The 25,493-nt window shown below is 42.7% G+C and overlaps 1 protein-coding gene across 2 annotated transcripts in view; it reads left to right on the top strand.

The window, feature by feature from the left end:
* The window catches only part of ARHGEF9 (Cdc42 guanine nucleotide exchange factor 9), a 587,846-nt gene that overhangs the window by 387,245 nt on the left and 175,108 nt on the right, over positions 1-25,493 (top strand). For both annotated transcript variants that reach the window (XM_073641046.1, XM_073641047.1), the window contains one exon: positions 11,703-11,894. In XM_073641046.1, the coding sequence (XP_073497147.1) occupies positions 11,703-11,894 (192 nt within the window). The remainder of the gene's footprint in view (positions 1-11,702; positions 11,895-25,493) is intronic.

The following is a 25,493-nucleotide window of genomic DNA, read 5'->3' as shown; positions in this document are numbered from 1 at the left end:
CACAAACAACTTTAAACCGCAGTCCCCTCCCCCCTCTAAACTCCCTTCCGCAGTCCCCTCCCCCCTCTAAACTCCCTACCGCAGTCCTCTCCCCCCTCTAAACTCCCTTCCGCAGTCCCCTCCCCCCTCTAAACTCCCTACCGCAGTCCTCTCCCCCCTCTAAACTCCCTTCCGCAGTCCTCTCCCCCCTCTAAACTCCCTTGCGCAGTCCCCTCCCCCCTCTAAACTCCCTTCCGCAGTCCCCTCCCCCCTCTAAACTCCCTACCGCAGTCCTCTCCCCCCTCTAAACTCCCTTCCGCAGTCCCCTCCCCCCTCTAAACTCCCTACCGCAGTCCTCTCCCCCCTCTAAACTCCCTTCCGCAGTCCTCTCCCCCCTCTAAACTCCCTTGCGCAGTCCCCTCCCCCCTCTAAACTCCCTTCCGCAGTCCCCTCCCCCCTCTAAACTCCCTACCGCAGTCCTCTCCCCCCTCTAAACTCCCTTCCGCAGTCCTCTCCCCCCTCTAAACTCCCTTCCGCAGTCCTCTCCCCCTCTAAACTCCCTTCCGCAGTCCTCTCCCCCCTCTAAATTCCCTTCCGCAGTCCTCTCCCCCCTCTAAACTCCCTTCCGCAGTCCTCTCCCCCCTCTAAACTCCCTTCCGCAGTCCTCTCCCCCTCTAAACTCCCTTCCGCAGTCCTCTCCCCCCTCTAAATTCCCTTCCGCAGTCCTCTCCCCCCTCTAAACTCCCTTCCGCAGTCCTCTCCCCCCTCTAAACTCCCTTCCGCAGTCCTCTCCCCCTCTAAACTCCCTTCCGCAGTCCTCTCCCCCCTCTAAATTCCCTTCCGCAGTCCTCTCCCCCCTCTAAATTCCCTTCCGCAGTCCTCTCCCCCCTCTAAATTCCCTTCCGCAGTCCTCTCCCCCCTCTAAACTCCCTTCCGCAGTCCTCTCCCCCCTCTAAATTCCCTTCCGCAGTCCTCTCCCCCCTCTAAACTCCCTTCCGCAGTCCTCTCCCCCCTCTAAACTCCCTTCCCCTCTACCTTTTTGGTGTGCACCGTACAACTCAACACTAATTAGATAAGAGCTGGTATAATAAAGACCAATACTATACATCTTTTACCTTAGGCAAAAAGTATTTCAGATTTATCAAAGTACTAATAAATTGAAAATCACATCATTTGCCAGCACATCAGATACTGCCGCTGGGCATCTGATCCAATTTCTGCATTGCTTTCCAAATTAAGCAATTTTTGCATGGCTTTTTAAGAAACTATTGCCTCCTTACTTCACTGTTAGGTATCACCAGTTACCATCCGTTTATCTGTAGTCCGATATGTCGAGGTCACTTTGACATTTTTAAAGACTGTGTTTGCATTAAAGGGAACCTGTCAGCTGATACATGCTGCCGTATATTTACTCTGAAACGCTACAGCAATTCATAATGACATGTAAACGGCTGCAATTGCACAGCCAGACTCTGATTAGTCCTGCCCAACACGCGCATATAGGGATAGACATGTCAATCCTGGGAAGTGGGTGGAGAGAAGCTGCCAGGTACCCGACTGTCTGACTAGTCTCCAGCACAGCTTGCCCCCAGCAGCTTTTAAAGTATATTTTTCTCTGAAACGCCGTAGTGCTTCAGAGTCAAACATACCTGACGGTCAGTGCTCGTGGATCAGGTAGCATGTATCAGCTGTTAAGTTCCCTTTAATAAGCTATCCAGAACTAATTAATAATAAAATAGACAACCCTGTTACTGTCGGGTAGGGGCTTACATAGAAATTATGGGTCCCCATAGCAGAAGTTCTAATTGCCCCCCCCCCCAAAAAAAAAAAATAATTGTCGGGGTCACAGAAGAGCATATCTCACAACTTTCCAGCCATAGTCATTTTCCTCCTGCTGAAGTCCCAGATTACTCTTTCATTGCCCCCATAAAATATTATGCAAATAAAAGTACCCCCCCCAAGCACAGTATGATACCCCCATGGTGAATTCCTCCACATGCACAATATAATGACCCTACTGTACCCCACTTCAACTCCCAGGGCAAAGTATACTGACCCCAACACAGTATGATCCCCTAACTGTGACCCCCCAGACAGCCCTCCATGCAGTATAATGGCCTGCAGTATTATGGCCCACACTAGCCCTCCAAACAGTATAATGGCCCCACACAAACCTTCACACTGTATAATTGCTTGCATACAGTATAATTGATCCCCACATATTATAATGGCCCCACATAGCCTTCAATGTAGTATAATGTGCCCCCCATAACCCTCCATATAGTATAATGCACTCCCCATGGTCCTCCATAGAATGTAATGCTTTCCCCATGGTCCTCCATAAAATATAGTGCACTCCCCATGGTCCTCCATAGAATGTAATGCACCCTCCTTGGTCCTCCATATTATAAAATGCTCTCCCCATGGTCCTCCATATAATAAAATGCTCTCCCCATGGTCCTCCATATAATAAAATGCACCCCCATGGTCCTACATACAATATAATGCACACCTATGGTCCTGCATACAATATAATGCACACCACATGGCCCTCCATACAATATAATGCACCCCATGATCCCTCATAAACTATAATGCACCCCCATGGTCCTCCACACAATATAATGCGCCCACCATGATCCTCCAAACAGTATAATGCACCCCCATAATCCTCCATACAGTATAATGCACCCCCATGGTCCTCCACATAATAAAATGTGTTCCCCATGACCCTCCATACAGTATAATGCACCCCTATGATCCTCCATACAGTATAATGCACCCACATGGTCCTCCATACAGTATTATGCACCCCTATGGTCCTCCATACAGTATAATGCACCCCATGGTCCTCCATACAGTATAATGCATCCACATGGTCCTACATACAGTATAATGCACCCCCCATGGTACTCCACACAATATAATGCACCCCCCATGGTCGTCTATACAAGTATAATGCACCCCCATAGGCCTCCATATAGTATAATGTACTCCCATAGTCCTCCACACAATATAATGCGCCCCTCCTGGTCCTCCACACAATATAATGCACCCACCATGATCCTCCAGACAGTATAATGCACCGCCATGGTCCTCCACACAATATAATGTGCCCAACATGGTCCTCCATACAGTAGTATGCACCCCCATGATCCTCCATGCAGTATAATGCACCTCCTTTGTCCTCCATGCAGTATAATGCACCCCTATGGTCCTCCATACAGTATAATGTACCCTCATGGTCTTCCATACAGTATAATGCACACCCATGGTCCTCCATGCAGTATAGTGCACCGCCATGGTACTCCATACAGCATAATGCACTGCATGGTCCTCCAGACAGTATAATTCACCTCTATGGTCCTCCATACAGTATTATGCACCCCCATGGTCCCCCATACAGTATAATGCACCCTCATGGTCCTCCATACAGTATTATGCACCCCCATGGTCCTCCATACAGCATAATGAACTGCATGGTCCTCCATACAGTATAATGCACCCCCATGGTCCTCCACACAGCATAATGCACTGCATGGTCCTCCATACAGTATAATGTACCCCCATGGTCCTCCATGCAGCATAATGCACCCCCATGGTCCTCCATACAGCATAATGCATATGGCCACCAGTGACTGATTTAAAAATAATAAACACAGTACTCACCTCTCCTGGTTCCACCCTATGCTCCGGTCTTCTCAGCGTGCGATGTGAAGCGCCGGACATCTCAGAGCAGCGGGTGCCCTGTAATAACGTCATCGCTCCCACTGCTCTGAGATGTCAGACGTCGAGGAAGAATGATGGGGGTGGAAGCATCTCATGACGCGCTCTCCTCCATCATTATTGCTCACACTGCGCCCCCCCTCTGGCCGCCAGAGTGAAAAATGATGATGAATGAGAGAGTGTCAGCAGACGCTTCCACCTTCTTCATTCTGTGCGGGCGGGCGGCTGGGTGCTAACGAGCGGTGGTGGGGCCTGCGCACGGGCCATTGGCGGTACGCAAGTGCTGTCGCGTATGCCAACACACTTTAAACCCTGCTTTAAAATGTGAAAATGAGGGTTTAAAAAAGACCAATCTGTCACATGGTTTGTATATATTAATATCCAGCTTGGGTCACATGACCATATTTCCATTCAAGAAAATCGGACCAGTTATGCTTATCAAACTCTATCAAACTCTGATCAGAGTGTGATCATAGTGTGCTCTGATTTTCTCGGATGTAGAGAAATTCTCCATCTTCTCCACTCTGTCAGTCCATGAATATTGAACCGCACTCAGATGTCATCCAAGTGCGGTCCAATGTTTTCCACAGACCCATAGACTTGCCTGGTCGAGTGAGATCCAATTTACAATTGAGGAAAATATCGGACGTGTGCACGGCTCCATAAAATAACATTGGTCCACGTGCGATCTGACGTTTTGTCAGATCGCACTCGGACCGAAAATACAGTCATCTGCACGAGCAGAATACTAATCAAAGTCCTATGGACTGATTCATTAAGACTGGCTTTGTGCATAAAGAGACTGCTGGCATAAGATGCACCTAATTCATTAAGAGTTAAGTGCAGAAGTACACTTCTAGTCTAATTTACACCATTAGGCCATGTTCACACGTTCAGTATTTGATCAGTATTTCACATCAGTATTTGTAAACCAAACCCAGGAGTGGGTGATAAATACAGAAGTGGTGACGTGTTTCTATTATACTTTTCCTCTGATTGTTCCACTCCTGATTTTGGCTTACAAATACTGATGTAAAATACTGACCAAATACTGAACGTGTGAACGTGGCTTTAAAGTGGTGTAAATTTTCATGAATTTGCCGGGCGGGCTTCACCACATCACGTACCGCCACAGCTCTGCCCACTTGGATTTGTACAAAAGTTCAAAGTGTTTTACAACAGAATTCTGGAGTGTTTGTAGCCACATTTGTCTAGCATGTGTCCAGATGAACCCAATAAACCTTAGTTTATTTTATTGGTATCTAATTTATAGAATATAGTTTTGTATTGTCTGGACACAGACCTAAATACTAGACACCGAAAACATGTCTGCCCTTGAACGTCAGACCAGACAGAAATAATTTGATGACGATTTCCTCCTAATCCAATTTGTTTCCCGGTGTTCTAAGATTATTTGTAATGCTGAGATTCTCATCCAATCATTTTATCATTGCTGATAAATGTCCGCCAGGTGACCTGCACTTCATGACTACATTAATGGTTAAAGTTGGTGGTAAAAATACCCTCATAAATGGAGCGCACTACACGCCCTTTCCTTAATGTTACTCCCACGTCTCATATCTTGATTTATTATGTTCTAAAAATAATCTGTGATTCCTTTCTTCCCTCAATTCCCCTGCAGTGAGATCTCAGTCTTGTGAAATGTAGCGCTCACCGTGAAAGGACAGCCGGCTCTCTCCTGTTATAATGACATTGTAATAAACATATAGAAAAAAAAGCTCATTATTTATGAAGAGATGGCAGAACAGCCAATAGGGAGAGTTACTGTGCGGGAACAACTATGTGATATTCCTTGCTTTCTGAAAATTGGTTACTTTGAACAATGAATGTCCTAAAGAGTTTGTTGGAAATTAGATAAGAGCTTTACTTTTATTTTCTAGAAGCAGCACATCATATCTAGTATGGCAGCTTGCTGCTTTCACTTAAATTGGTCTAGCCTGCAATACCAGGCACGACCCTTGGAGAAGAGTCGCACTGTTTCTGGAAAGAAAAAAACACTTTTTTTTTTTTTCTATCCTCAGACAATCCACAATTACATAGAGCTGTGTAAAATATCACAAGTCATATTCAAAATAAATGTATTCTAAATTAGTGCAATAATTCTGTTTTTTTGTTATCCGGCAATCCTTCAAAATGTGAAAAATTCCATGTTATAGTTCAGGGAAATGTCAGGGAAATGTCCTTTGTGTTTTTGTAAAATATGGTATTGCCACTATTGTAGTTTAGATCTAACTTGAAGGCTTGAAGATTTACTCACTGTCCACCTCACAAGGAGAGAAGAAAATATAGAGAACTCTTTGGGATTACATACAGCTGTGCTCAAAAGTTTACATACCCCGGCAAAATTTTTCCTTTCTTGGCCTTGTTTCAGAGAATATGTATGATAACAAAAAATATTTTTCTCCACTCATGGTTATTGGTTGGGTGAAGCCATTTACTGTCAAACTATTGTGTTTTCATTTTTTAAACCTTAATGACAACCAAAAACATCCAAATGACCCTGATCAAAAGTTCACATACCCTGGTGATTTTGGCCTGATAACATGCACAGAATTTGACACAAATGGGTTTGAATGGCTACTAAAGGTAACATCCTCACCTGTGATCTGTTTGCTTCTAATCAGTGTGTGTGCATAAAAGCTGAGTGAGTTTCTGGGATCCAGACAGACTCTTGCATCTTTCATCCAGCCACTGATGTTTCTGGATTGTGAGTCATAGGGAAAGCAAAAGAATTGTCAACGGATCTACGGGAAAAGGTAGTTGAACTGTATAACACAGAAAAGGGATACAAACAAATATCCAAGTAATTGATAATGCCAGTCAGAAGCGTTCAAACTGTGATTAACAAATGGAAAATCAGGGGCTCTGTAAAAACCAAACCACGGTCAGGTAGACCAATAAAAATTTCAGCCACAACTGCCAGGAAAAATTGTTCGGGATGCAAAGAAAAACCCACAAATAACATCAGCTGAAGTTCAAAACTCTCTGAATACTAGCGGTGTGGCTGTTTTCAAGATGCACAATAAGGAGGCATTTGAAGAAAAATGGTCTGCATGGTCGAGTCGCCAGAAGAAAGCCATTACTGCGCAAATGCCACAAAGTATCTCGCCTACAATATGCCAAACAGCACAGAGACAAGCCTCAAAACTTCTGGAACAAGGTAATTTGGAGTGATAAGAACAAAATTAAACTTTATGGCCACAACCATAAACGTTACATTTGGAGAGAGGTCAACAAGGCCTATGATGAAAGGAACACCATTCCTACAGTAAAGCATGGAGATGGATCACTGATGTTTTGGGGATGTGTGAGCTACAAAGGCACAGGAAACTTGGTCAAAGTTGAAGGAAAGATGAATGCAGCACATTATCAGCAAATACTAAAGGCAAATTTGCACTCATCAGCCAACATGACATGTTCCAACATGACAACGATCCAAAACACAAGGCCAAGTCGACCTGTCATTGGCTACAGCAGAACAAAGTGAAGGTTCTGGAGTGGCCATCTCAGTCTCCTGACCTCAATATCATTGAGCCACTCTGGGGAGATCTCAAGCGCGCAGTTCATGCTAGACAGCCCAGGAATTTACAGGAACTGGAGGCTTTTTGCCAAGAAGAATTGGCAGCTTTACAATCTGAGAAATTAAAGAACCTCATCCACAACTACCACAAAAGACTTCAAGCTGTCATTGATGTTAGAGGGGGCAATACACGCTATTAAGAACTGGGGTATGTGAACTTTTGATCAGGGTCATTTGGATGTTTTTGGTTATCATTAAGATTTAAAAAGAGAAAACACAGTAGTTTGACAATAAATGGCTTCACCCAACCAATAACCATGAGTGGAGAAAAAGTTTTTTTGTTATCATTCATATTCTCAGAAACAAGGCAAAGAAAGTAAAAATTCCGGGGTATGTAAACTTTTGAGCACAACTGTATAATGTTTGTAATATTTCAGCAATAGCTCCAATACAAATTACTATATAAACCAGCTTGGAATGTTTATTCAGTTGACTACAGATGTGATCTAGATGCATGGAGCAGAACTGGACTGTTCTATGGACTTTTTTTCTCCACCATGATAATTTAATAAGTTAACCTTCAGCTACTCCTTAAAAGAAGACAGTTGTAGCCCAAATTCAGTTCAAGCAATAAAAACTTAACATTTTGCTTTTTAACACACAGTGACATACAAGTGGTCACTTTAAGAGGTACTATATACCTGATGGTTACAACACTTAAATGAAGGATAAAATATTAACTTTTCCAATATACATATGGTTGCATTATAAAGTGAATCTGTCACAAGGATTTTGCATGCTGTAGTGCTTAATTTTATAATGAATGCTCCTAACATAAATAGAGATGTAGTAATCTTTAACCTCTCAGACGGCACAAGATTTTATTAACATAGCCATGTGCCATGCTATCTGACACGTTATTGATTGATATAGTTTTACAGGATCAGAACCAATAGCAATACATGAATACATCAACAGAACTACCATTGGTGCATCAATACATCACCAGATCCGCCAACAGTACAAAAATACATCACCAGAACCACAATCAGTACATGAATGCATCGCCAGAACCACCATCAGTACAGGAATACATCACAAAAACACCAACAGTACAGAAATACAGCATCACAACCACCATCAGCGCAGGAATACATCATCAGTACAGGAATACAACACCAAGCTTAGTACAGCAATCAATTGTATTGTCAGGTCAGCCCAATATACAATTGTATCTCATGAACCTATAAGTATACAAAGGTAAGGAGATACTGGGAGTTGTTGTTAAGAGCCATCATCAGACTGCAGACCATACTGAAACCACAGCACTGATGAGCTGTAGTCAGCATCACAAATAAACCTTATAGGTGACATCTTCTCTAATCAGAGTTGTTCTCTTTCATTTCTTGACCAGAGGCCATTATGACTTTTCACATCTACAGCTCATCTCTGCATACTTCCATCTTCTCCAGTCCTTTGCAGCACATCTCAGTAAGGTGCCCATAAAAATAACAGTGTCATTATAAATGCTTCTGAATAAATATATCTGCCCTATGCAGTGCACCTGAATAATAATTGTCCCTCACTGTGCCTCCTCCCCCATCGGCTGCATACTGTCCTTTCCATACTGTGCCCTCCCTCATGGTGCCCCCTCTCTGTACTCCCCTCATCACATTACCCAGTTTCTCTGTCATATACCTCTTCACTTTTCTCCCCTATACTGTCTCCTCACACTATTCCCTTCACTACTTTCCCTTCCCTCCAAATATCAAGGAGATGCTCCTTTTTGCTCAGGTACCATTAAATCTACGGCACCTCATGACTGTAAAGTCTAAGATCATCACTCTTAACCTAGATTTGGATCTAACTGCAGCCTCCCATGGGTTTGAACTTAGGTCTAGTCTTTCCCTCCGAGGCTCAATCCAAGCTGATATTTCCTCCACAGGCTCAGTCGATTCTACTGGAACAAACCCCACCGAAGCTGACAGCTCACTCAGCCTAAACTATTTTAGCATCGGGCTGCAGAGACTAACCAGTTTTCACATTGCTAGCTCACAGTCTTCTTCTGTGAGAACCAAGCCTTGTTCAGCTTAACATCTTCCCTTACAGAGACTGTTTCAAGCACAATGGGTGAACATCCACAACAGCTTCTCTCATTGTCATGCCTGTCAGCTTCATGTCCACCTCCAGTCATTTAGATAGCTATGCCACTCCCAGCCTTCAGCCATCACCTCTCCTGATGACCATGCCTTCACAGCAACCACTCAGATGCAAAGTCTTCAGTCTTAACCACTCTCACGAACCAGCCAAAGCTCTAATAGACACCGTAAGCTGACCATCCTTATTTCCACCTACAGGCACTAAAGCTATTCCTTTTATATCCTAAAAACTTCACTCGGTGACTCCAGATCAGAATCCAGCTTCTTCTGGGCCTTTGTTGATTATCACCAGTATAGGCCAGGGAAGAGCCTTGCCAATTTTCAGACTCCACAATGACCTTATTTCAGTGCTAGCTAGCCACCACATACCTATGAGATACGCAACCTGTAACAGTGCCTCCAAGCCCCTTATTGAAATACTGGTCACAATAGTACAATATGTAAAATAGATCAGTGATATTATGGTTCAGTCCATATAGAATTTTTTTTTTGTCCCATTGCATTTGGATTAGGGAGGAATATAGTGCCATATGGATGCACCACAAGGTGGAACCATCCATAATATGAAAGTTCTATCGTCCAGGCTTATTGTACAGGGTGTTGAAGTGTGAATGACGCCTAATACAGTATGACTGCAGTGGAGCATGATTTCAAAGGAAACATGAAAGTCAAAATAAAAAGAAAGCAACTTCGCTGTCTTTTAGGATAAATCTCTAGCACTCAGCTTGAAGTTGCTTGACCTCCAGCCCTGTGGTTTGGCATTGCACTGGTGCGCTATTGTATATTATGAGTGGGTTTGGCAGGAATGTGCATTTACGATTGGTCTGGCCTTGTCTGGAAAGAAAAGGAGCAATTGTTCCCTCCTTGAACTACGGCTACTGAATATTCAAGATTCCCCATTAAGAGCGTTCCAGCCAACCAGAGTGTTGAATTAATGGTAGAAGATGCAGCAGAGCTTGCTAAGCAGGGAAGAATGGAAGAAACAGTTCATTATGTTATGGGAAGAATATGGTTCATTGAATGACTTAAGTTGTGAATTTAGTGACTTTTAAAGAGACAGCAATGCTCTTTATATTTGTATACCATGATAATAACAATATACAAACTGACAGCATTACTGGTGCTACAATTTTATATCTTGTCAGTTCTTGTAAGTGTGAAAGCAATTCGCTTTTTGCGCTAAACTTGTGCCCATAATTCCCCATTATCCTCTATCTATCTGCTCTTTGTATCAGTATCTGTTTTATTTTTCACTACTAAAAACAGTTAGAAAAAGATGTCAAAACTGATTCCAATGCTGGCAGTGGACAGGAAAACATTGGATGCAGCATTCTCCAGTGCAGAGTAAATTACATATGTTGGTATACCATCTATTGAAGTCATTTGGGCTACAAATGGAAAAACCAATGTGACTGATGACAACTTTTGTGATCTGTCAAAACAGTTTCTATGATATTTGTTATCCATTCTGTAATGGTATGAATGACAAATTAAATTTAGACAGTCTTCTTCTTATGTTGCTTTGCAGAGTATAGTGTTTCTTCGGATCTCAATCATGTCAGACTCGTGTGCACAGATTCTGTACGGTGACACAGAAAGACCCTATAATTCTCTGCAGCTTCTGCTGCTGTATACAGATGTTACAAAGGTTATCATGACTCGCAATGCACCGTCCTCATACCTTATGATCTCACTATGAAGGATTAGGATAACTAAATATTGCACAAGCCACTGACCACTGTCAGGTTAGGTGTCTACACTTCTTTTGTGTCGTGATATCCCACTGATGTGTTATCTGAGTCAAGGTAACCTTTCCTAAATCGGTAGTCCCTCCATACTGAGCTATATTAGAGAGGAATTCCCCTTTGGAAGACATGCTTTTAGGAAAGAATATCACGATAATTTGGTATTTCTCTAAAGCTTATGAAAAAGCATCTATTATAATTAACTTATATATAAGTGTTTTGAGAGGTTGTATTAGTTTCACCATTCTTTTTTCCTTGGGTTGTGGGTATTCATATATCTTTTCAAGATTTCCCACATTGCAAAAAAATCAATTGGTGATTATGGGGCAAACATTATTTTTAACTTTTAATGACCTTTCAGCAGGTAAATTAATTATAGAAGCTATGATAAGGCTTGTACATATGACAATGCTATGAACTTTATACCAGTATTGCAATATGCAGAGTTAAACTGCTGGATTCAGTTATGTAAACCCAGTGCTGTATATTGGACAACTAAAGCCTTTTTTTTTATTACCTATTGACACACTTATTTTTTTTTTTTTAAAAAAGCTCTGGGTAAACCAAGAAGATGGCGTGGAAGAAGGCACCAGCGAAGTACAGAATGGGCATCTGGACCCAACAACCGACTGCCTCTGTATTGGCAGGACCCTGCAGAACCGGGATCAGATGAGAGCCAATGTCATCAATGAAATCATGAGCACAGAACGACATTACATCAAGCACTTGAAAGATATATGTGAGGTAAGGCTGTTACTATTTAAATGGAACCTGTCACCAAGTTTTCCCCATATAAAGTACAGCCACCACCATTAAGGCCTCTTTTCCAGAATTCTAGAATGCTGTAAAAAAAAGTCCCCAATCTCCTCTGCAAATCCCAAAAATGACCTTTTTATTATACCCACAGACGGCGTGGGCTGTCCTATGTGTGTCTTTGATCTTGATCCGGCTCCTCCTGTCTTCCTACATTTGCCGTCCTCCTTCCCTGCTTAGTGTGGGTGACACGTCCTACGTCATCCACACAGTGATCCCCTTCGCGATTGGGGCACACTTTGTGGATGACGTAGTACGCATCAACCACACGAAGCAGGGAAGGAGGACAATGATTGAAGGATGGGAATCTCTGATTTTGATCCGGCGCCTCTTCTCTTCCTTCAATTGCTGTCCTCCTCCCCTGCAGGATGCATCATCCACATGGTATCCACCAATCGCACTCCTGCGCAGGTGCACTTCTCTTCGCCCTGCCAAGTTACAGCAAAGCACTGTAGTGCACATGCGCCGCACAACTCCCAAGAGCGCTGATGACCCGGAAGTAAAGCCGGTTCATACGCACTACAGTACTTTGCTCTGCTCTCACCAGGACAGAGAGAAGTGCGCCTGCGCAGGACCACGAAGGGGAACATGGTGTGGATGACATAGGACAAGTCATCTATATGAAGCAGGGAAGGAGGACGGCGAATGTAGGAAGCGAGGAGGCTCAAGACCAGAAGCACTCATCGGACCGACCTCACAATTTGTGGGTATAATAAAAGATCTTTTTTTTGTGCAGAGTGAATTGGGTACTTTTTTATAGCATTCTAGTATGCTGTAAAAGAGGCCTTAATGGTTGTAGTTGAACTTTATATGGGGAAAACCTGGTGACAGGTCCCTTTAAGACTTTCTAAAATACCTTCAACTCAACAGGCAATATTTATTCTTGCACTTTTAGCACAACTAATTTATAATACTTTGGAAACACACTGCGGAGGTGTCTGGTAGCCCCGATGGTGACTAAAATGCTTCACTACACATCTCCCTGGGTCTCCTCATTTCCTCAGAACAGTGCCAGTGTTATATATCTCCAATCAGTCATATTGAGTGGGTGTTCTCACCCATCACTTCATATTTTGCTGGCTTTTCTACTTTATTTTTCATCCCCAGGTCTCCTGTTTGGAGGGTAATTTGAGGTTGGCCATTGCTGGCCTCTTTCTGTCTTTCCTTTTTGAATATATACATTACTTTTGCCTTTTGTTGTTAACCTTTGGGATCACGTCACTCACAGCTTAAAATATAATAAGCTCAGCCCTTCTTGGAATAAGTACACTAAATCCCAACAGACTTAAACTGTGAAGCCTTCCTGTTAGGTTGCTTAAAACTGGCCCAGTTTCTGCTGATAAGGCAAATTCAATCAAATTAAAGAGGGATCTTTGATGCTGTTTGCTTTACGAGGGCCCGTGGGACCTTGTGCTCAATTTGAAGGCACTTTGCTCATTTAATATAAGTTGTTACGCTGGCAATAAATATGGATTTAATATGTTCCATAAATGCTGCCTACCAGCCATGCTGCCGCTCTTTCCCAACCATTGTGATTATAAATTACATCATGCTAGACAAGGCACATCACTTCTAACAAACTGCGGGTGTCACAAATGGGATCCCTTCTACCATACATTTACTTACGGAGTTAGGCACACGTTCACACAGTATGGCAACTCCATAAGTAAATAATTTAGGTATCATTTATAATATAGAAGAAACAGTCATCTCTATTTATTTATTATGCTTCGCTTATATAGCGCCATCATATTCCGCAGCACTTTACAGACACCATCACTGTCCCCATTGGGGCTCACAATCTAATTTCCCTATCAGTATCAGATCTTCCTATTCTGGGAAGATTCAAGTCCATAGCCCAGGATTTCTAAAGCTGCAGTGGCATTGAAAATACCTGCGTACTGCTTGATTACTATTTCTGATGCAACCAGTTCACTTTACAGCTAGTACATTCCACAAAATTGTCCTCAAGATTTCTTCTGATGATTTGGCTGCAAATCTCTGACAAATTCCCAGTAAATCTGAGATGAATCTGCAAGCTTTAGGGTATGTTCACACACTGTTTTTGCCACATTTTTCCTGCGTTTTCTTTCAGTGTATTTTTGCTACAAAAACGTAGAATTTTTGTAGCGTTTTTTCATCCATTCAATTGAATAGGAAAAGGCGCATCAAAAACGTGGCACAAATGTGAGTATTTTATGCAGCGTTTATCCTGCCAACACTCCTATACTGAATGTGTGAACATAACCTTAATTGCAGATTTTGTTGCAGATATGGATGCGGATTTCACCCTACTCCATTACAAAGTGTTACACAGGGTGAAATCTGTAGTGAAAATCCACAGAGAAATGAGCATGCTGCAGATTTAAAAATTATTTTTATGGTGATTTATTTTTGCTACGTATGAATAGAGTTTTCAATAACCCATTCACTTACAGTGGAGACCAAAAGTTTTGCATTGTTTTTTAAAGTGTGGTTACTTCTGTCTGGTTGTTGTGATGCCATTTCCCTGGTGATGAATTGAAAGTGCATGAAGTTGTCATCATACAAGACCTTAATTTTAACCAAAATGCTTTTGAATATAGGTATGGTCATTTAATTAAAGAAAACTGACTGCTAAAAGTTTTGCATCTACTATTTATTGATCACAACATAGAGAGTAATTCATTGTTTGCAATTTCATAACTTAGTATTTTGTAGTACAATCTCTAGCTTTAATTACTGCTCCACACCGACGGGACATTGAAGTCACTAGGGTATTCAAGACATCTTGAGGGATCTTGCTCCATTCCATTTGCAAATCTGCAAACAATTCATCTTTATTGCTATGGGTACGGGCCCCAACTCATCACTCTAACTCATCCCAAAAGTGCTATATAGGGTTTAAATCAGATGATTGGATTGGCCATTGCAACAGGCGAACATTTTTCTTTGCTAACCCATTTTTGACTAAATTGGATGTGTGCTTAGGTTCATTGCTTTGCTGGAATTTCCACCTTCTGCCTACTTTGGTTTTACCATGTGGCAGCATTACATTCTCCAGTATATCCTTGTACATGGGAGCATTCATATGTCCATCAATTCTATGCAAAGGGCCAATGGCAGATGCAGAAGAGCAGCCCCAAACCATGACATTGCCACCACCGTGTTTCACTGTAGGTGTTTGGTTCCTTACATCATTACATTTTCCAATTGAGCGGTATATATAGTGCTGCCATCACTACCAAACAGATGGAACTTGGATTCATCCGACCACAACACCTTAGACCAATCTGTCTCTTTCCATTGGCTGTGTTCTTCGGCAAACTCAAGTCAGACTTTCAGCTTCTTTGCAGAGATGAAAGGCTTCTTGACTGGAACTCGTGCATTTAACCCCACTGCTCCTAGCCGTCACACCACAGTTTGGCGGCTCACTTTTACCCCATATTCTTTGTTCATTTCGTGCGAAATCTGTACAGCATTCTTAGGGACATCAGATACTGACTTTTTCTTAATAATGTGATCAAGTTTAGAAGAAGTTTTCCAAGGTCGCCCACTTCTAGGTTTGTCAGCTGTTCCATAACGTCCTTTTTCTTTCTTTAATATACATGACACTTGACTCTGAGAACAGTTGAACCCCATAGCTACCTCTTTTTGGCTTTTGCCAGACTTTACTCTCAGAATAATAAGCTTCCTGACATCTGGTGATACATTTGGCTTTGTCTTTGCTATGTTTTTATCTAAAAACACACACACTTAAAAAAAATAAAAGTTTTTAGACAAAATTCGACTACCCATGACAAAATATATACAAAACATTTGGCCCAGCAAATGTTGAAAACTGACACATAAAGGGATAAAACAATGTTAAACACAATTTTTGTCCTTATAGCTGACAACCATTTGCTTCTGGTTTACTAAAATCACCAAGAAAATGGAACCAGACAGACGTAATCACACTTTGAAAAAAAATGCTAAACTTTTGGTCGCTACTGTACATTGTACTGTACGTTGCTGCAGATTTTTGGTATGCAAAACCAGAGAAGATCTTGAACACTTTAACAAGACTGCTATATTTCATTAAGAGTTCTTAAAGGGAGTCTGTCAGCAGATTTTTGCTATGTAATCTGAAGACCGCAGGAGACAGAGGCTGAACCACTGAGTTAAGGGATGTGTCACTTGTCAACGTGTGTGCTGTAGTTTACTAACTGTGAAGGATTTATCACTAAGAGATTAACATTGCCAGACTAGACCAACTCCGACCCCTCCAGTGATAAGCCGCTCACGGTCTATGGACATTGTATATACAGAGCCTGGTGTGGGCGGGGTTAGCTTTCTCAGCTCTGCTTCATTCTAATTCTAAAAGCTCTGATTATGTGAGAACGGCTGCACCCAATAATCTAAGTGATACATCATTGGATTCAGCTTCTCTTTCCCTATATTATGCTGCTGACAGATTCCCTGTAATATTGTGATTCATTTATATTTCTAGAATTAGAGAAATGGGCAGTGGATATCCCCAAAAAAGTAGTAAAATCCGCATAGCCTAAGACAGAAACTCTGACTTTACACTTCAGACAATTTGTAATGGCCCACCAAATGTCATCATAGAATTTTCTTTAATAATAAAAGGTGTGCTTCTTTTATCTGACCTTGAGTAACCTACAGTAGAGCAAGGTGATAGCACTGTGACTGCTGGAGGGGGTGAGCGCTGCCATTAAATTAGCATGTATGATGGCACATGCAGTCACTGGGTTTGCTTATTATGTGCTGTCATATGGTGCCAGTGTACATTATTGTAGTCTCCCTTAGAATCAATACTTCTGGGTAAAAAATACCTCCAGTCACTAATAATATCACTTTTGCCATAGTTAGCACTATTATAGAGGGAATCTTTCACCAGTTTTTTGCCACCTAATTTCAGAGCAGCATAATATAGGGACTGATACCTTGATTCCAGCTAAGTATCACTTACTGGGCTGCTTGCTGTAGCTTAGGAAAAATCACTGTTTTATTAGCAGGAGATTATCATTAAAGGGCTAATAAACCTGCTGCCAGGTAGTCCTCTATATTTATGAGCTCTGTATAACCCCGCCCCCCACAACTGATTGGCAGCTTTCTGCCTATGTACAGTGTACACAGAAAAATGGCAATCAGTGGTGTGGTTATATAGAGCTCAGCATTCAGGGAACTGCTAGATCTGCAGCAGATAAAACAATATTATCAAAACTGCAGCAGGCAGCCCAATAAGTGGAATCAGAGTCTCTGGAATCAGGTTCTCTGTCCCTACATCATGTTTCTCTCAGATGGAATAGCAAAAAGCAGTTGACAGATTTCCATTAAAGACAGGTTCTCTCTTTGTATAGTGTCACTCTTCCGACATATATGCTCCATCTTTTACTTTACTGCAGTCATGCATTTAACTATGCACACTGCAGTAGTACAGTCTTAATGGCACTGACAAATAGTGATCTCTCATACCCATGCTCAGTAGACTTAGCACTTAACATCATGAAAGTTTTCAGCCTTCCCCGGAGAATACATAGAATGGTACTTAGCACTGGAGGTGGACAGCCTGTCAGTTTCCGCAGGCCCATTTCATTTATTACTGAGCAAACAGTTCTGTAACATCTGCTTGTCAGAATGCTCGGAGCAGAGTGGGGCACAAGGCACATAATATGTCTAACATTGTTTTATAAGGGCTAAGTACATTTCCCTGAGTTCTCCCTCCATCCTCCCCTGCCTACAATACATGTACATTACTAGCTGCCTCTGTGGAATTGCAGTGCAATAAGGTAATACAAGCGTTCAGTGTGCAAACCTTCAAATTAGTTCTGACCGTAGATTTGGGCTATTTTACTTCTTATTAGTTATTAAATAAATATTTATGTTTAATTTATTGAATTCATGTGACTGGACTTCCCTGTTCATATATACCGTAATTATGAATCTGGAATTAATACAGGCGATTTATGAATGTGAATGAAGAAATAATTTACATCAATTTTTCAAATTTGATTATAATTTTCATATTTCATATCTTGTTGGAACATTTTATTTTGTGGAAATGTTTGAAAAGTCTCCCAAATATATTACATATGTCCACTATTGACTCAAGACCACCATGTGATATTTATCTTTCTTTTACTTGTAGTGACAAGTTAAGTTGACTGCACTTTTCCATATTGTTAAGGTAAAACTAGACCAATAAATATCAGGAGAATGTATGCAGGGCAAACTTAGGACAGTACTTTGGCATATATTTTTGTCTTATTAACCCAGCGTGTAAGATGTACTGTATACGTTGTTAATAAAGATCAAAACAATTTGAAGGTTTTTATGAAGTTTTTTTTTATAAGTTTTGAAGTTTTTATGAAGTTTTTTGCAAATTCCAACAAAGTTAAACAATTTGTGCAAATCTCCAAAACAATGCTTGCTGCCTCTTTAACACGTTGCAGAAGATTACATCATTCACAAAAGGCTGATATGACCTCAGGAGTGACCATAATGCCTTGTTATTGTCACATCATATTGTATAGTGTAACCAATCACGATATGCTATTATAGCCTATTTAAAAGCGTAAGCAGGGAATGCAGCAGCCATTTTAGCATGATTAAAAATAGTGAGAGGATGACAAAGCTCACAGCTCAGCTATAGAGATAGGAAGAGAAACTCCTAAAACATTGGAAAATTACTCCAGTAACATGTTGTACAACTGCAGTAGTGAAAAATATGACAGTAGTCTAGTTGTGATACAAAGAATCAATTGATAGTGGAAGAGAGAGAAAAAGGAGATATGCCAGCTGCAGTGCCATTCTTAATGTGATTGATTAGTGATCCGGTGTAGCAAGCATCTGTCCTGCTGTATTTGAATTACAATTGCACATTTTTTCTTCATTCTTAATGCACTAGAAAGCAGAAGCGAGACTGCACAGTAGTTTTTACAGAAAAAAAAATCAGAAATCAGTTTCTGCCAGTGAACTTGTTTGTCACAAGTGACTGTACTGGATTTTTGCATTTCTTGTTCAATTGTTCTTGTGAAGTGATGAATAACTGTTTTTTTTTTTTTTTAAAGATGCAAAAGAAAATTCACCAAAATCCAGACATTTAACTGTGATTGTCTACTTCACAAACAATGTTTTTGTACATCTATTTTACTAGTCACATTTTACATCTACATATACCACAAAAATACAGCACCCTGTTCGGTGTTTGGATTCGTATCTATCTAACATTTCTTATTTTGTAATTTTTGGGAAGGTTATTGAATTTTGTTGAAGAACTGGAAAAAACTAAAAAAGTAGGCATTTAAAGGGAATCTGTCAGCTGATACATGCTGCCCAAATTGTGGGCCGCATATATCAACCACTGGCGGTAGTATCCCAGCCATGTAGGTTTGTCTCTGAATCGCTGTGGCGTTTCAGAGAAAAACACACTTTTTTAATAGCTGCCGGGGACTGAGCCACATGATGACTAGTTGTACAAGCGGGCCCCTTGCGGTTTCTCCCCACCTGCTGAAGTGACTGGCAAGCCTCTGCCTATATGTGCACGTAGGCAGAGGATTGTCAGTGTAAGTGGACTGGGAGAAGTCGCCGGGGACCCACCTGTTCTCAGGGCCGGCATTAGGGAAGGGCAGACTAGGCATCTGCCTAGGGCCCCCTCTCTCTTGGGGGCCCCAGTGGCTACAGCAGGAGCTTCATTGAAAATAGCATTATCAGTGAAGCTTCCGATGTAGAGACTGGTTGAGGACCTGTAGTGACATCACGATCATGTGACCATGATGTCACTACAGGCCTTGCAGTCTGAAGAGCTTCAGGACCTTTGGTGAAGATGTTGCATTGAAAGATGAGCGTGCAGTGAAGGACAGGAGCACCGGCCACTGAACCTCCCCCATCAGAGGGATAGAAGCGCTCACTGGCCAGTGCTCCTGTCCTCCTGTACAGAGCCTGAGGGGGAGGCAAGCCAGAGACCGGCACCTACCGAGCTAAGCTGCCTGATAAGTTCTCCTGTGTCCACCTGTGTTATGTGCTGCTCCTGTCAGCCTCTTCCTTCTCCTGTCAGCCTCTTCCTTCTCCTGTCAGCCTCCTTCTCCTGTCAACCTCCTCCTTCTCCTGTCAGCCTCCTTCTCCTGTCAGCCTCCTGCTCCTGTCAGCCTCCTGCTCCTGTCAGCCTCCTTCTCCTGTCAGCCTCCTTCTCCTGTCAGCCTCCTGCTCCTGTCAGCCTCCTTCTCCTGTCAGCCTCCTGCTCCTGTCAGCCTCCTTCTCCTGTCAGCCTCCTGCTCCTGTCAGCCTCCTGCTCCTGTCAGCCTCCTCCTGCTCCTATCAGCTTCCAGCAGAGGAGAGGCAGGGAGGTGTCTACTGGGACAGTGCTGCTGTGAGCAGGAGAAGCTGCAGCTCATATTGTGAAACATCTTCATTCTCTTCAGCATAAAGCAGTGTGTGTATGTGAGGTGTGTGTGTGTAGTATGTGCTCTCTGTGAGAGATTTGTATGTGTTTATATGAACATTTGTTGTCCTGCATACATGTGCTGTGTGTAAAGTGTGAATCTACTGAGCATGTGTGTGGACCGTGTACCGTGTGTGCCGTGTACATGTGTGTATGTTTATCTATTTTATTGCATTATTCTAACTTGTATATATGTTAATAGTATATGTAGATGGTCGGGTATAGACACACAGTGGCAGTATGTAACACACAGTGTGTTTTTGTGTGTGTGTGAGATGCACATTTATAAGGGTATGCTCATATGGTCAGGAGCCGCCTGCGGCACCGACACTGTGAAATGCAGCTTCAGCTCATTATGCAAAAGAGCAGCGCCTTTTTTTTTTTTTTTTACATGCGAACATTCCTCATACATGTTAATACCCGCTAGAGAAATGGACATGCTGAGGGTCTGAAAGCCGCGCTGCATGTCAGTTTCTGCAGGTGATCCATAGGTTCAAGGAGACGCATAGTGGACATGGGATTTCTAGAAATCCCATCCACTGTGCTGTAACATTTGGACGCTGCGGGTTTGATGCTGCATAACACGTAGCTTCAAACCCGCAGCGGCTCCTGACCGTGGGCACATACCCTCAATACCGGCAATGCAGACGAGAGCTCATAGGTGTAAACTTGTCAGCAATCATCCAGCGAACAAGCAAAATGCTGCCTTTTCATCAAGTGATTGGATTGTTTATGGCAGAACAAAATTATTGTTCAACAGGACATCGCCTGTGTAAACTCCAGAACTACATCAATATTGTCGATCATGCTCGTTTAGTGGCCTGAACTCAGCGCATGTAAGTGTGATGGTGCAATATGTCAGCATTTAGGGCCACACATTAAACTTTTGCCTAGGTCCCCACTTTGCCTAAAACCGGCCCTGCTTGTACTTCTACTCTGCCGTGCTGCTCAGTCCCCTGCATCTATTAAAATTGTGTTTTCCTCTGAAATGCTGCGGGGTTTCAGAGACAAACATACTGTACCTGGGATACTACAGCCAGTTGCTGATGCATGTTTTGGTCAGCCTGTATCAGCTGACAGGTTCCCTTTAACTATTATTATTTATTATTATAGCGCCATTTATTCCATGGCGCTTTACATGTGATAGGGATATACATAACAAAAGCATTTACATAATCTTAACAAAACGAGTCAGCGACTGGTACAGGAGGAGCGAGGACCCTGCCCGCGAGGGCTCACAGTCTACAAGGGATGGGTGAGGATACAGTAGGTGAGGGTAGAGCTGGTCGTGCAGTGCTGTTTACTGCAGGTTGTAGGCTTGTCGGAAGAGGTGGGTCTTCAGGTTCCTTTTGAAGGTTTCCACGGTCGGCGAGAGTCTGATATGTTGGGGTAGAGAGTTCCAGAGTAGGGGGGAAGCACGGGAGAAATCTTGTATACGATTGTGGGAGGAGGAGATAAGAGGGGAGTAGAGCAGGAGATCTTGTGAGGATCGGAGGTTGCGTGCAGGTAAGTACCGGGAGACTAGGTCACAGATGTATGGGGGAGACAGGTTGTGGATGGCTTTGTATGCCATGGTTAGAGTTTTGAACTGAATTCTCTGGGCAATGGGGAGCCAGTGAAGAGATTGACAGAGAGGAGAGGCCGGGGAATAGCAGGGGGACAGGTGGATTAGTCGAGCAGCAGAGTTTAGGATAGATTGGAGAGGTGCAAGAGTGTTGGAAGGGATGCCACGGAGCAGGAGGTTGCAGTAGTCGAGGCGGGATATGATGAGGGCATGCACTAGTGTTTTTGCAGAGTCTTTGCTGAGGAATGCACGGATCCGGGAGATGTTTTTGAGTTGGAGTCGGCAGGAGGTGGAAAGGGCTTGGATATGTGGCTTGAAGGAGAGATCAGAGTCCAGGGTTACCCCAAGGCAGCGAGCTTGTGGGACTGGGGAGAGTGAACAGCCATTGACGTTGATGGATAGGTCGGATGGGGGATGTGAATGAGAGGGTGGAAAGATGATGAACTCTGTTTTATCCATGTTGAGTTTTAGAAACCTGTCGGAGAAGAAGGATGAGATGGCGGACAGACATTGTGGGATTCTGGTTAGTAGGGAGGAGATATCGGGTCCAGAGAGGTAGATCTGTGTGTCGTCAGCATAGAGGTGATACTGAAAGCCGTGAGACTCTATGAGCTGTCCCAGGCCGAAGGTGTAGATGGAGAAGAGCAGAGGTCCTAGAACTGAACCTTGGGGGACACCGACAGATAGGGGGCAAGATGAGGAGGTGGTGCGTGAGTGGGAGACGCTGAATGTCCTGTCTGTTAAGTATGAGGAGATCCAAGATAGAGCCAAGTCCGTGATGCCAAGAGATGAGAGAATCTGGAGTAAGAGGGAGGTCTCCACTTTCCTAACCAGTAAAGGCTAAGCAAACAGCTGTGAGCTGTTATTAACTGTGCATGTCTGTTCTTGCACATCTGTTTTACTAGTCCAATCTGACAACTGTAAACGCCACACCTATACGAAGTCCTGCTGCCACATTTTTCTTTCTGTACATGTACCTACCTATCTACCAATTCTTATTACATCCTTTTTAGCAAAGGTTGAATAATTTAGGTTGAAAAAATTGTCAAAAGTTACTTATAGTGTTGTACAAATTGTATGGTAGAAGAAAAAGTAGCAATCGACAGCTAAGAATGTAGGAGCTTCTCGCAGCAGCAAAAGCACCACCAATAGCACCATCCATCCGGTCAGTAGTACTACCAAACACAGGCCACAATTGGCCTCCTTTGCCTCCGGCAACAGTATTGTTGGGGAGGAAGCGAAGGGCGTTATGGAATACATGGCACATCTTTCATCTCAGTCACAGCAGGACCTCTAACAATGACAGTGTGAATCAGTTTTCTACACTGAATGGTCTGCCTGATCACAAGTCTGTCAGTGCAATAAAAATCAAAGTCATCCTCCTCTGTCATCCAATAATCCATTAATGCTGATGTTCCACGATGATCCGGATGGTTTGGTGAGCGGTCACATCAGCGATGCGACCTCTCACCACGCCAGCCGGGTGCACTGAGCTGAGCATGAAAATGCAGCTGCAGTGACGAGCGGTGACGTCATTAAGGTTACTGCTGGTCACAGGCAGCGGTTCTCACGCTCAGCTCAGTGTGAGCCGGCTGGCGTTGTGAACGGTCACATTTCTGATATGACCACTCACCAAACCATCCGGATCATCATGGGACATCAACATTATGGATTATCGGCGGACAGGTGAGGATTACTTTGATTTTTTATTTTGATTTTTTTGTTAATAAGTAGGTAAAAGAGGGTTATTGTGGGGGAAGGTTTATTTCAATTAATGTACTCTTTATTAATTTTGACTATAGGTTATTAATTTTGACTATAGGTTAGTAATGGGGGTGTCTAATATACTTCTCTCCATTACTAACCCCTGAACTTCATGTCAGCGGACATAAAACAGCTGACATCAACCCCAAAAATATTACCCCACTTGCTACTGCACCAAGGCTGGTGGGGAAGAGCCAAGGCTAAGCGCCAGATTTAGCACATCTAATGGATGCACCATTTCTGGGGTGGCCAAGGGCTGATGTTTATCCATGGCCCCTTCCCAGCCTATTAATATCAGCCCGCAGCTGTCTGTTTAGCCTTTGCTGGTTAGTAATAATAGGGGGACCTCACATCATTTTTCTGGGGAGGTCTCCACTTTCCTAACCAGTAAAGGCTAAGCAAACAGCTGTGAGCTGTTATTAAAAGGCTGGGAACCTTTATGGCTAGTGGTCTCTTCCCAGAATATTGACACTAGCCAACAGCTTTCCCTCAGCTGGTTAGGAAGATGAAAGGGGATCCCACACCATTTTTATTTATTTATTTATTTTTTTAATGCGCGCTATACACACAGCGGGTGCTGACTCCAACTCTCAGCATTGTCACCTGGTCACGCTGATCGTAGGGAGACCAGGCAACAATGATGACAGCTGGCTTCAGCACCTGCTGCCTGGGAACAGCGCTATCTGTACTGCTTTTTCCCAGGCGCTGCTACGTGTCACACGTGTGATTAGCATAACCGGCCCAATTCTCTTGAATGAGAGAAAGTACTATTGTGTGACCCCGGCCTTATGAAAAGGTTTCCCTCAAAAATTATAAAAAAGTATTCACATCAAGATAGAAACCCATTGTAGTGATTGAGGTGCCAGAGCTTTTTTGTCTACATTCCCACAGAATTTGGTAAGTTTTTTGATGTTGCAGATTTTTTGCAGAATTTTTGCACCTATTAGGTAAATTAGTTTACTTTGTTATCGCATTTTTGACACTGCTGTTTTTTTCTCGTTGCGTTAAGTCATGTTTTAAAAAGCTGCTTTTTGTTTGATACTTCCTGGTATTTGCTTTGACAAAACTTTATTGATGCAGTCATATGTTTTTTACCAGTGGATTTTCTGTGTCTAATGCAAGTCTATGGGGAAAATCCCTGCTTAACACCCAGAGTACCAGCAAGAGAAATTGACATGTTCACGGATATCAAAAATGTCGCATAGATCAGTTTCTGTAGCATACAAAAAAACCACAGTGGGCATGAGATTTATATGAATCCAATCCAATTTGCTGCAACTATAAGACGCTGCATTTATTGCACAATGAAAATACACAGCGTTAAAAACTGACCCAAACTCATGGTGAGAACTTAGAGGTTGTCCACTACTTTATCATTGATGACCTATTGATGACCTATCTGACACCCAGCACCCCCGCCAGTCAGCTGTTGGTGTCAGCTGTGGTGGCCGCCAATTCTCCATTGCGAAGCTTCTCTGTGGCCACGGCAGGGTACTGCACATCCACCTCCTGTTGATTTGAATTGCCACCAACACCGAGAACAGCTGACTGGCGGAGGTGTCGGGTGCGACCGGTCAGACATTGATGACTTATCAATAGGTCATCAATGATAAAGTAGTGGACAACCTCTTTAATCTTTTTATAATTTCTACCTGTTTCTTTTTCAATGAATCACCTATGGACTTGACTGAACTGATGAATTTGATGGAAAAAAAAATGCAGCTGATTGAAATAAATAGGCCTTTAAAGGCAGAGTCAAAAGGCCATATAGATAGAA

This window comes from Phyllobates terribilis, unplaced genomic scaffold, assembly GCF_046119375.1.
Source record: "Phyllobates terribilis strain yellow unplaced genomic scaffold, ASM4611937v1 Scaffold_7__3_contigs__length_470593459, whole genome shotgun sequence".
NCBI lineage: Eukaryota > Metazoa > Chordata > Amphibia > Anura > Dendrobatidae > Phyllobates > Phyllobates terribilis.
This window is presented reverse-complemented; position numbering and strand designations above follow the sequence as displayed.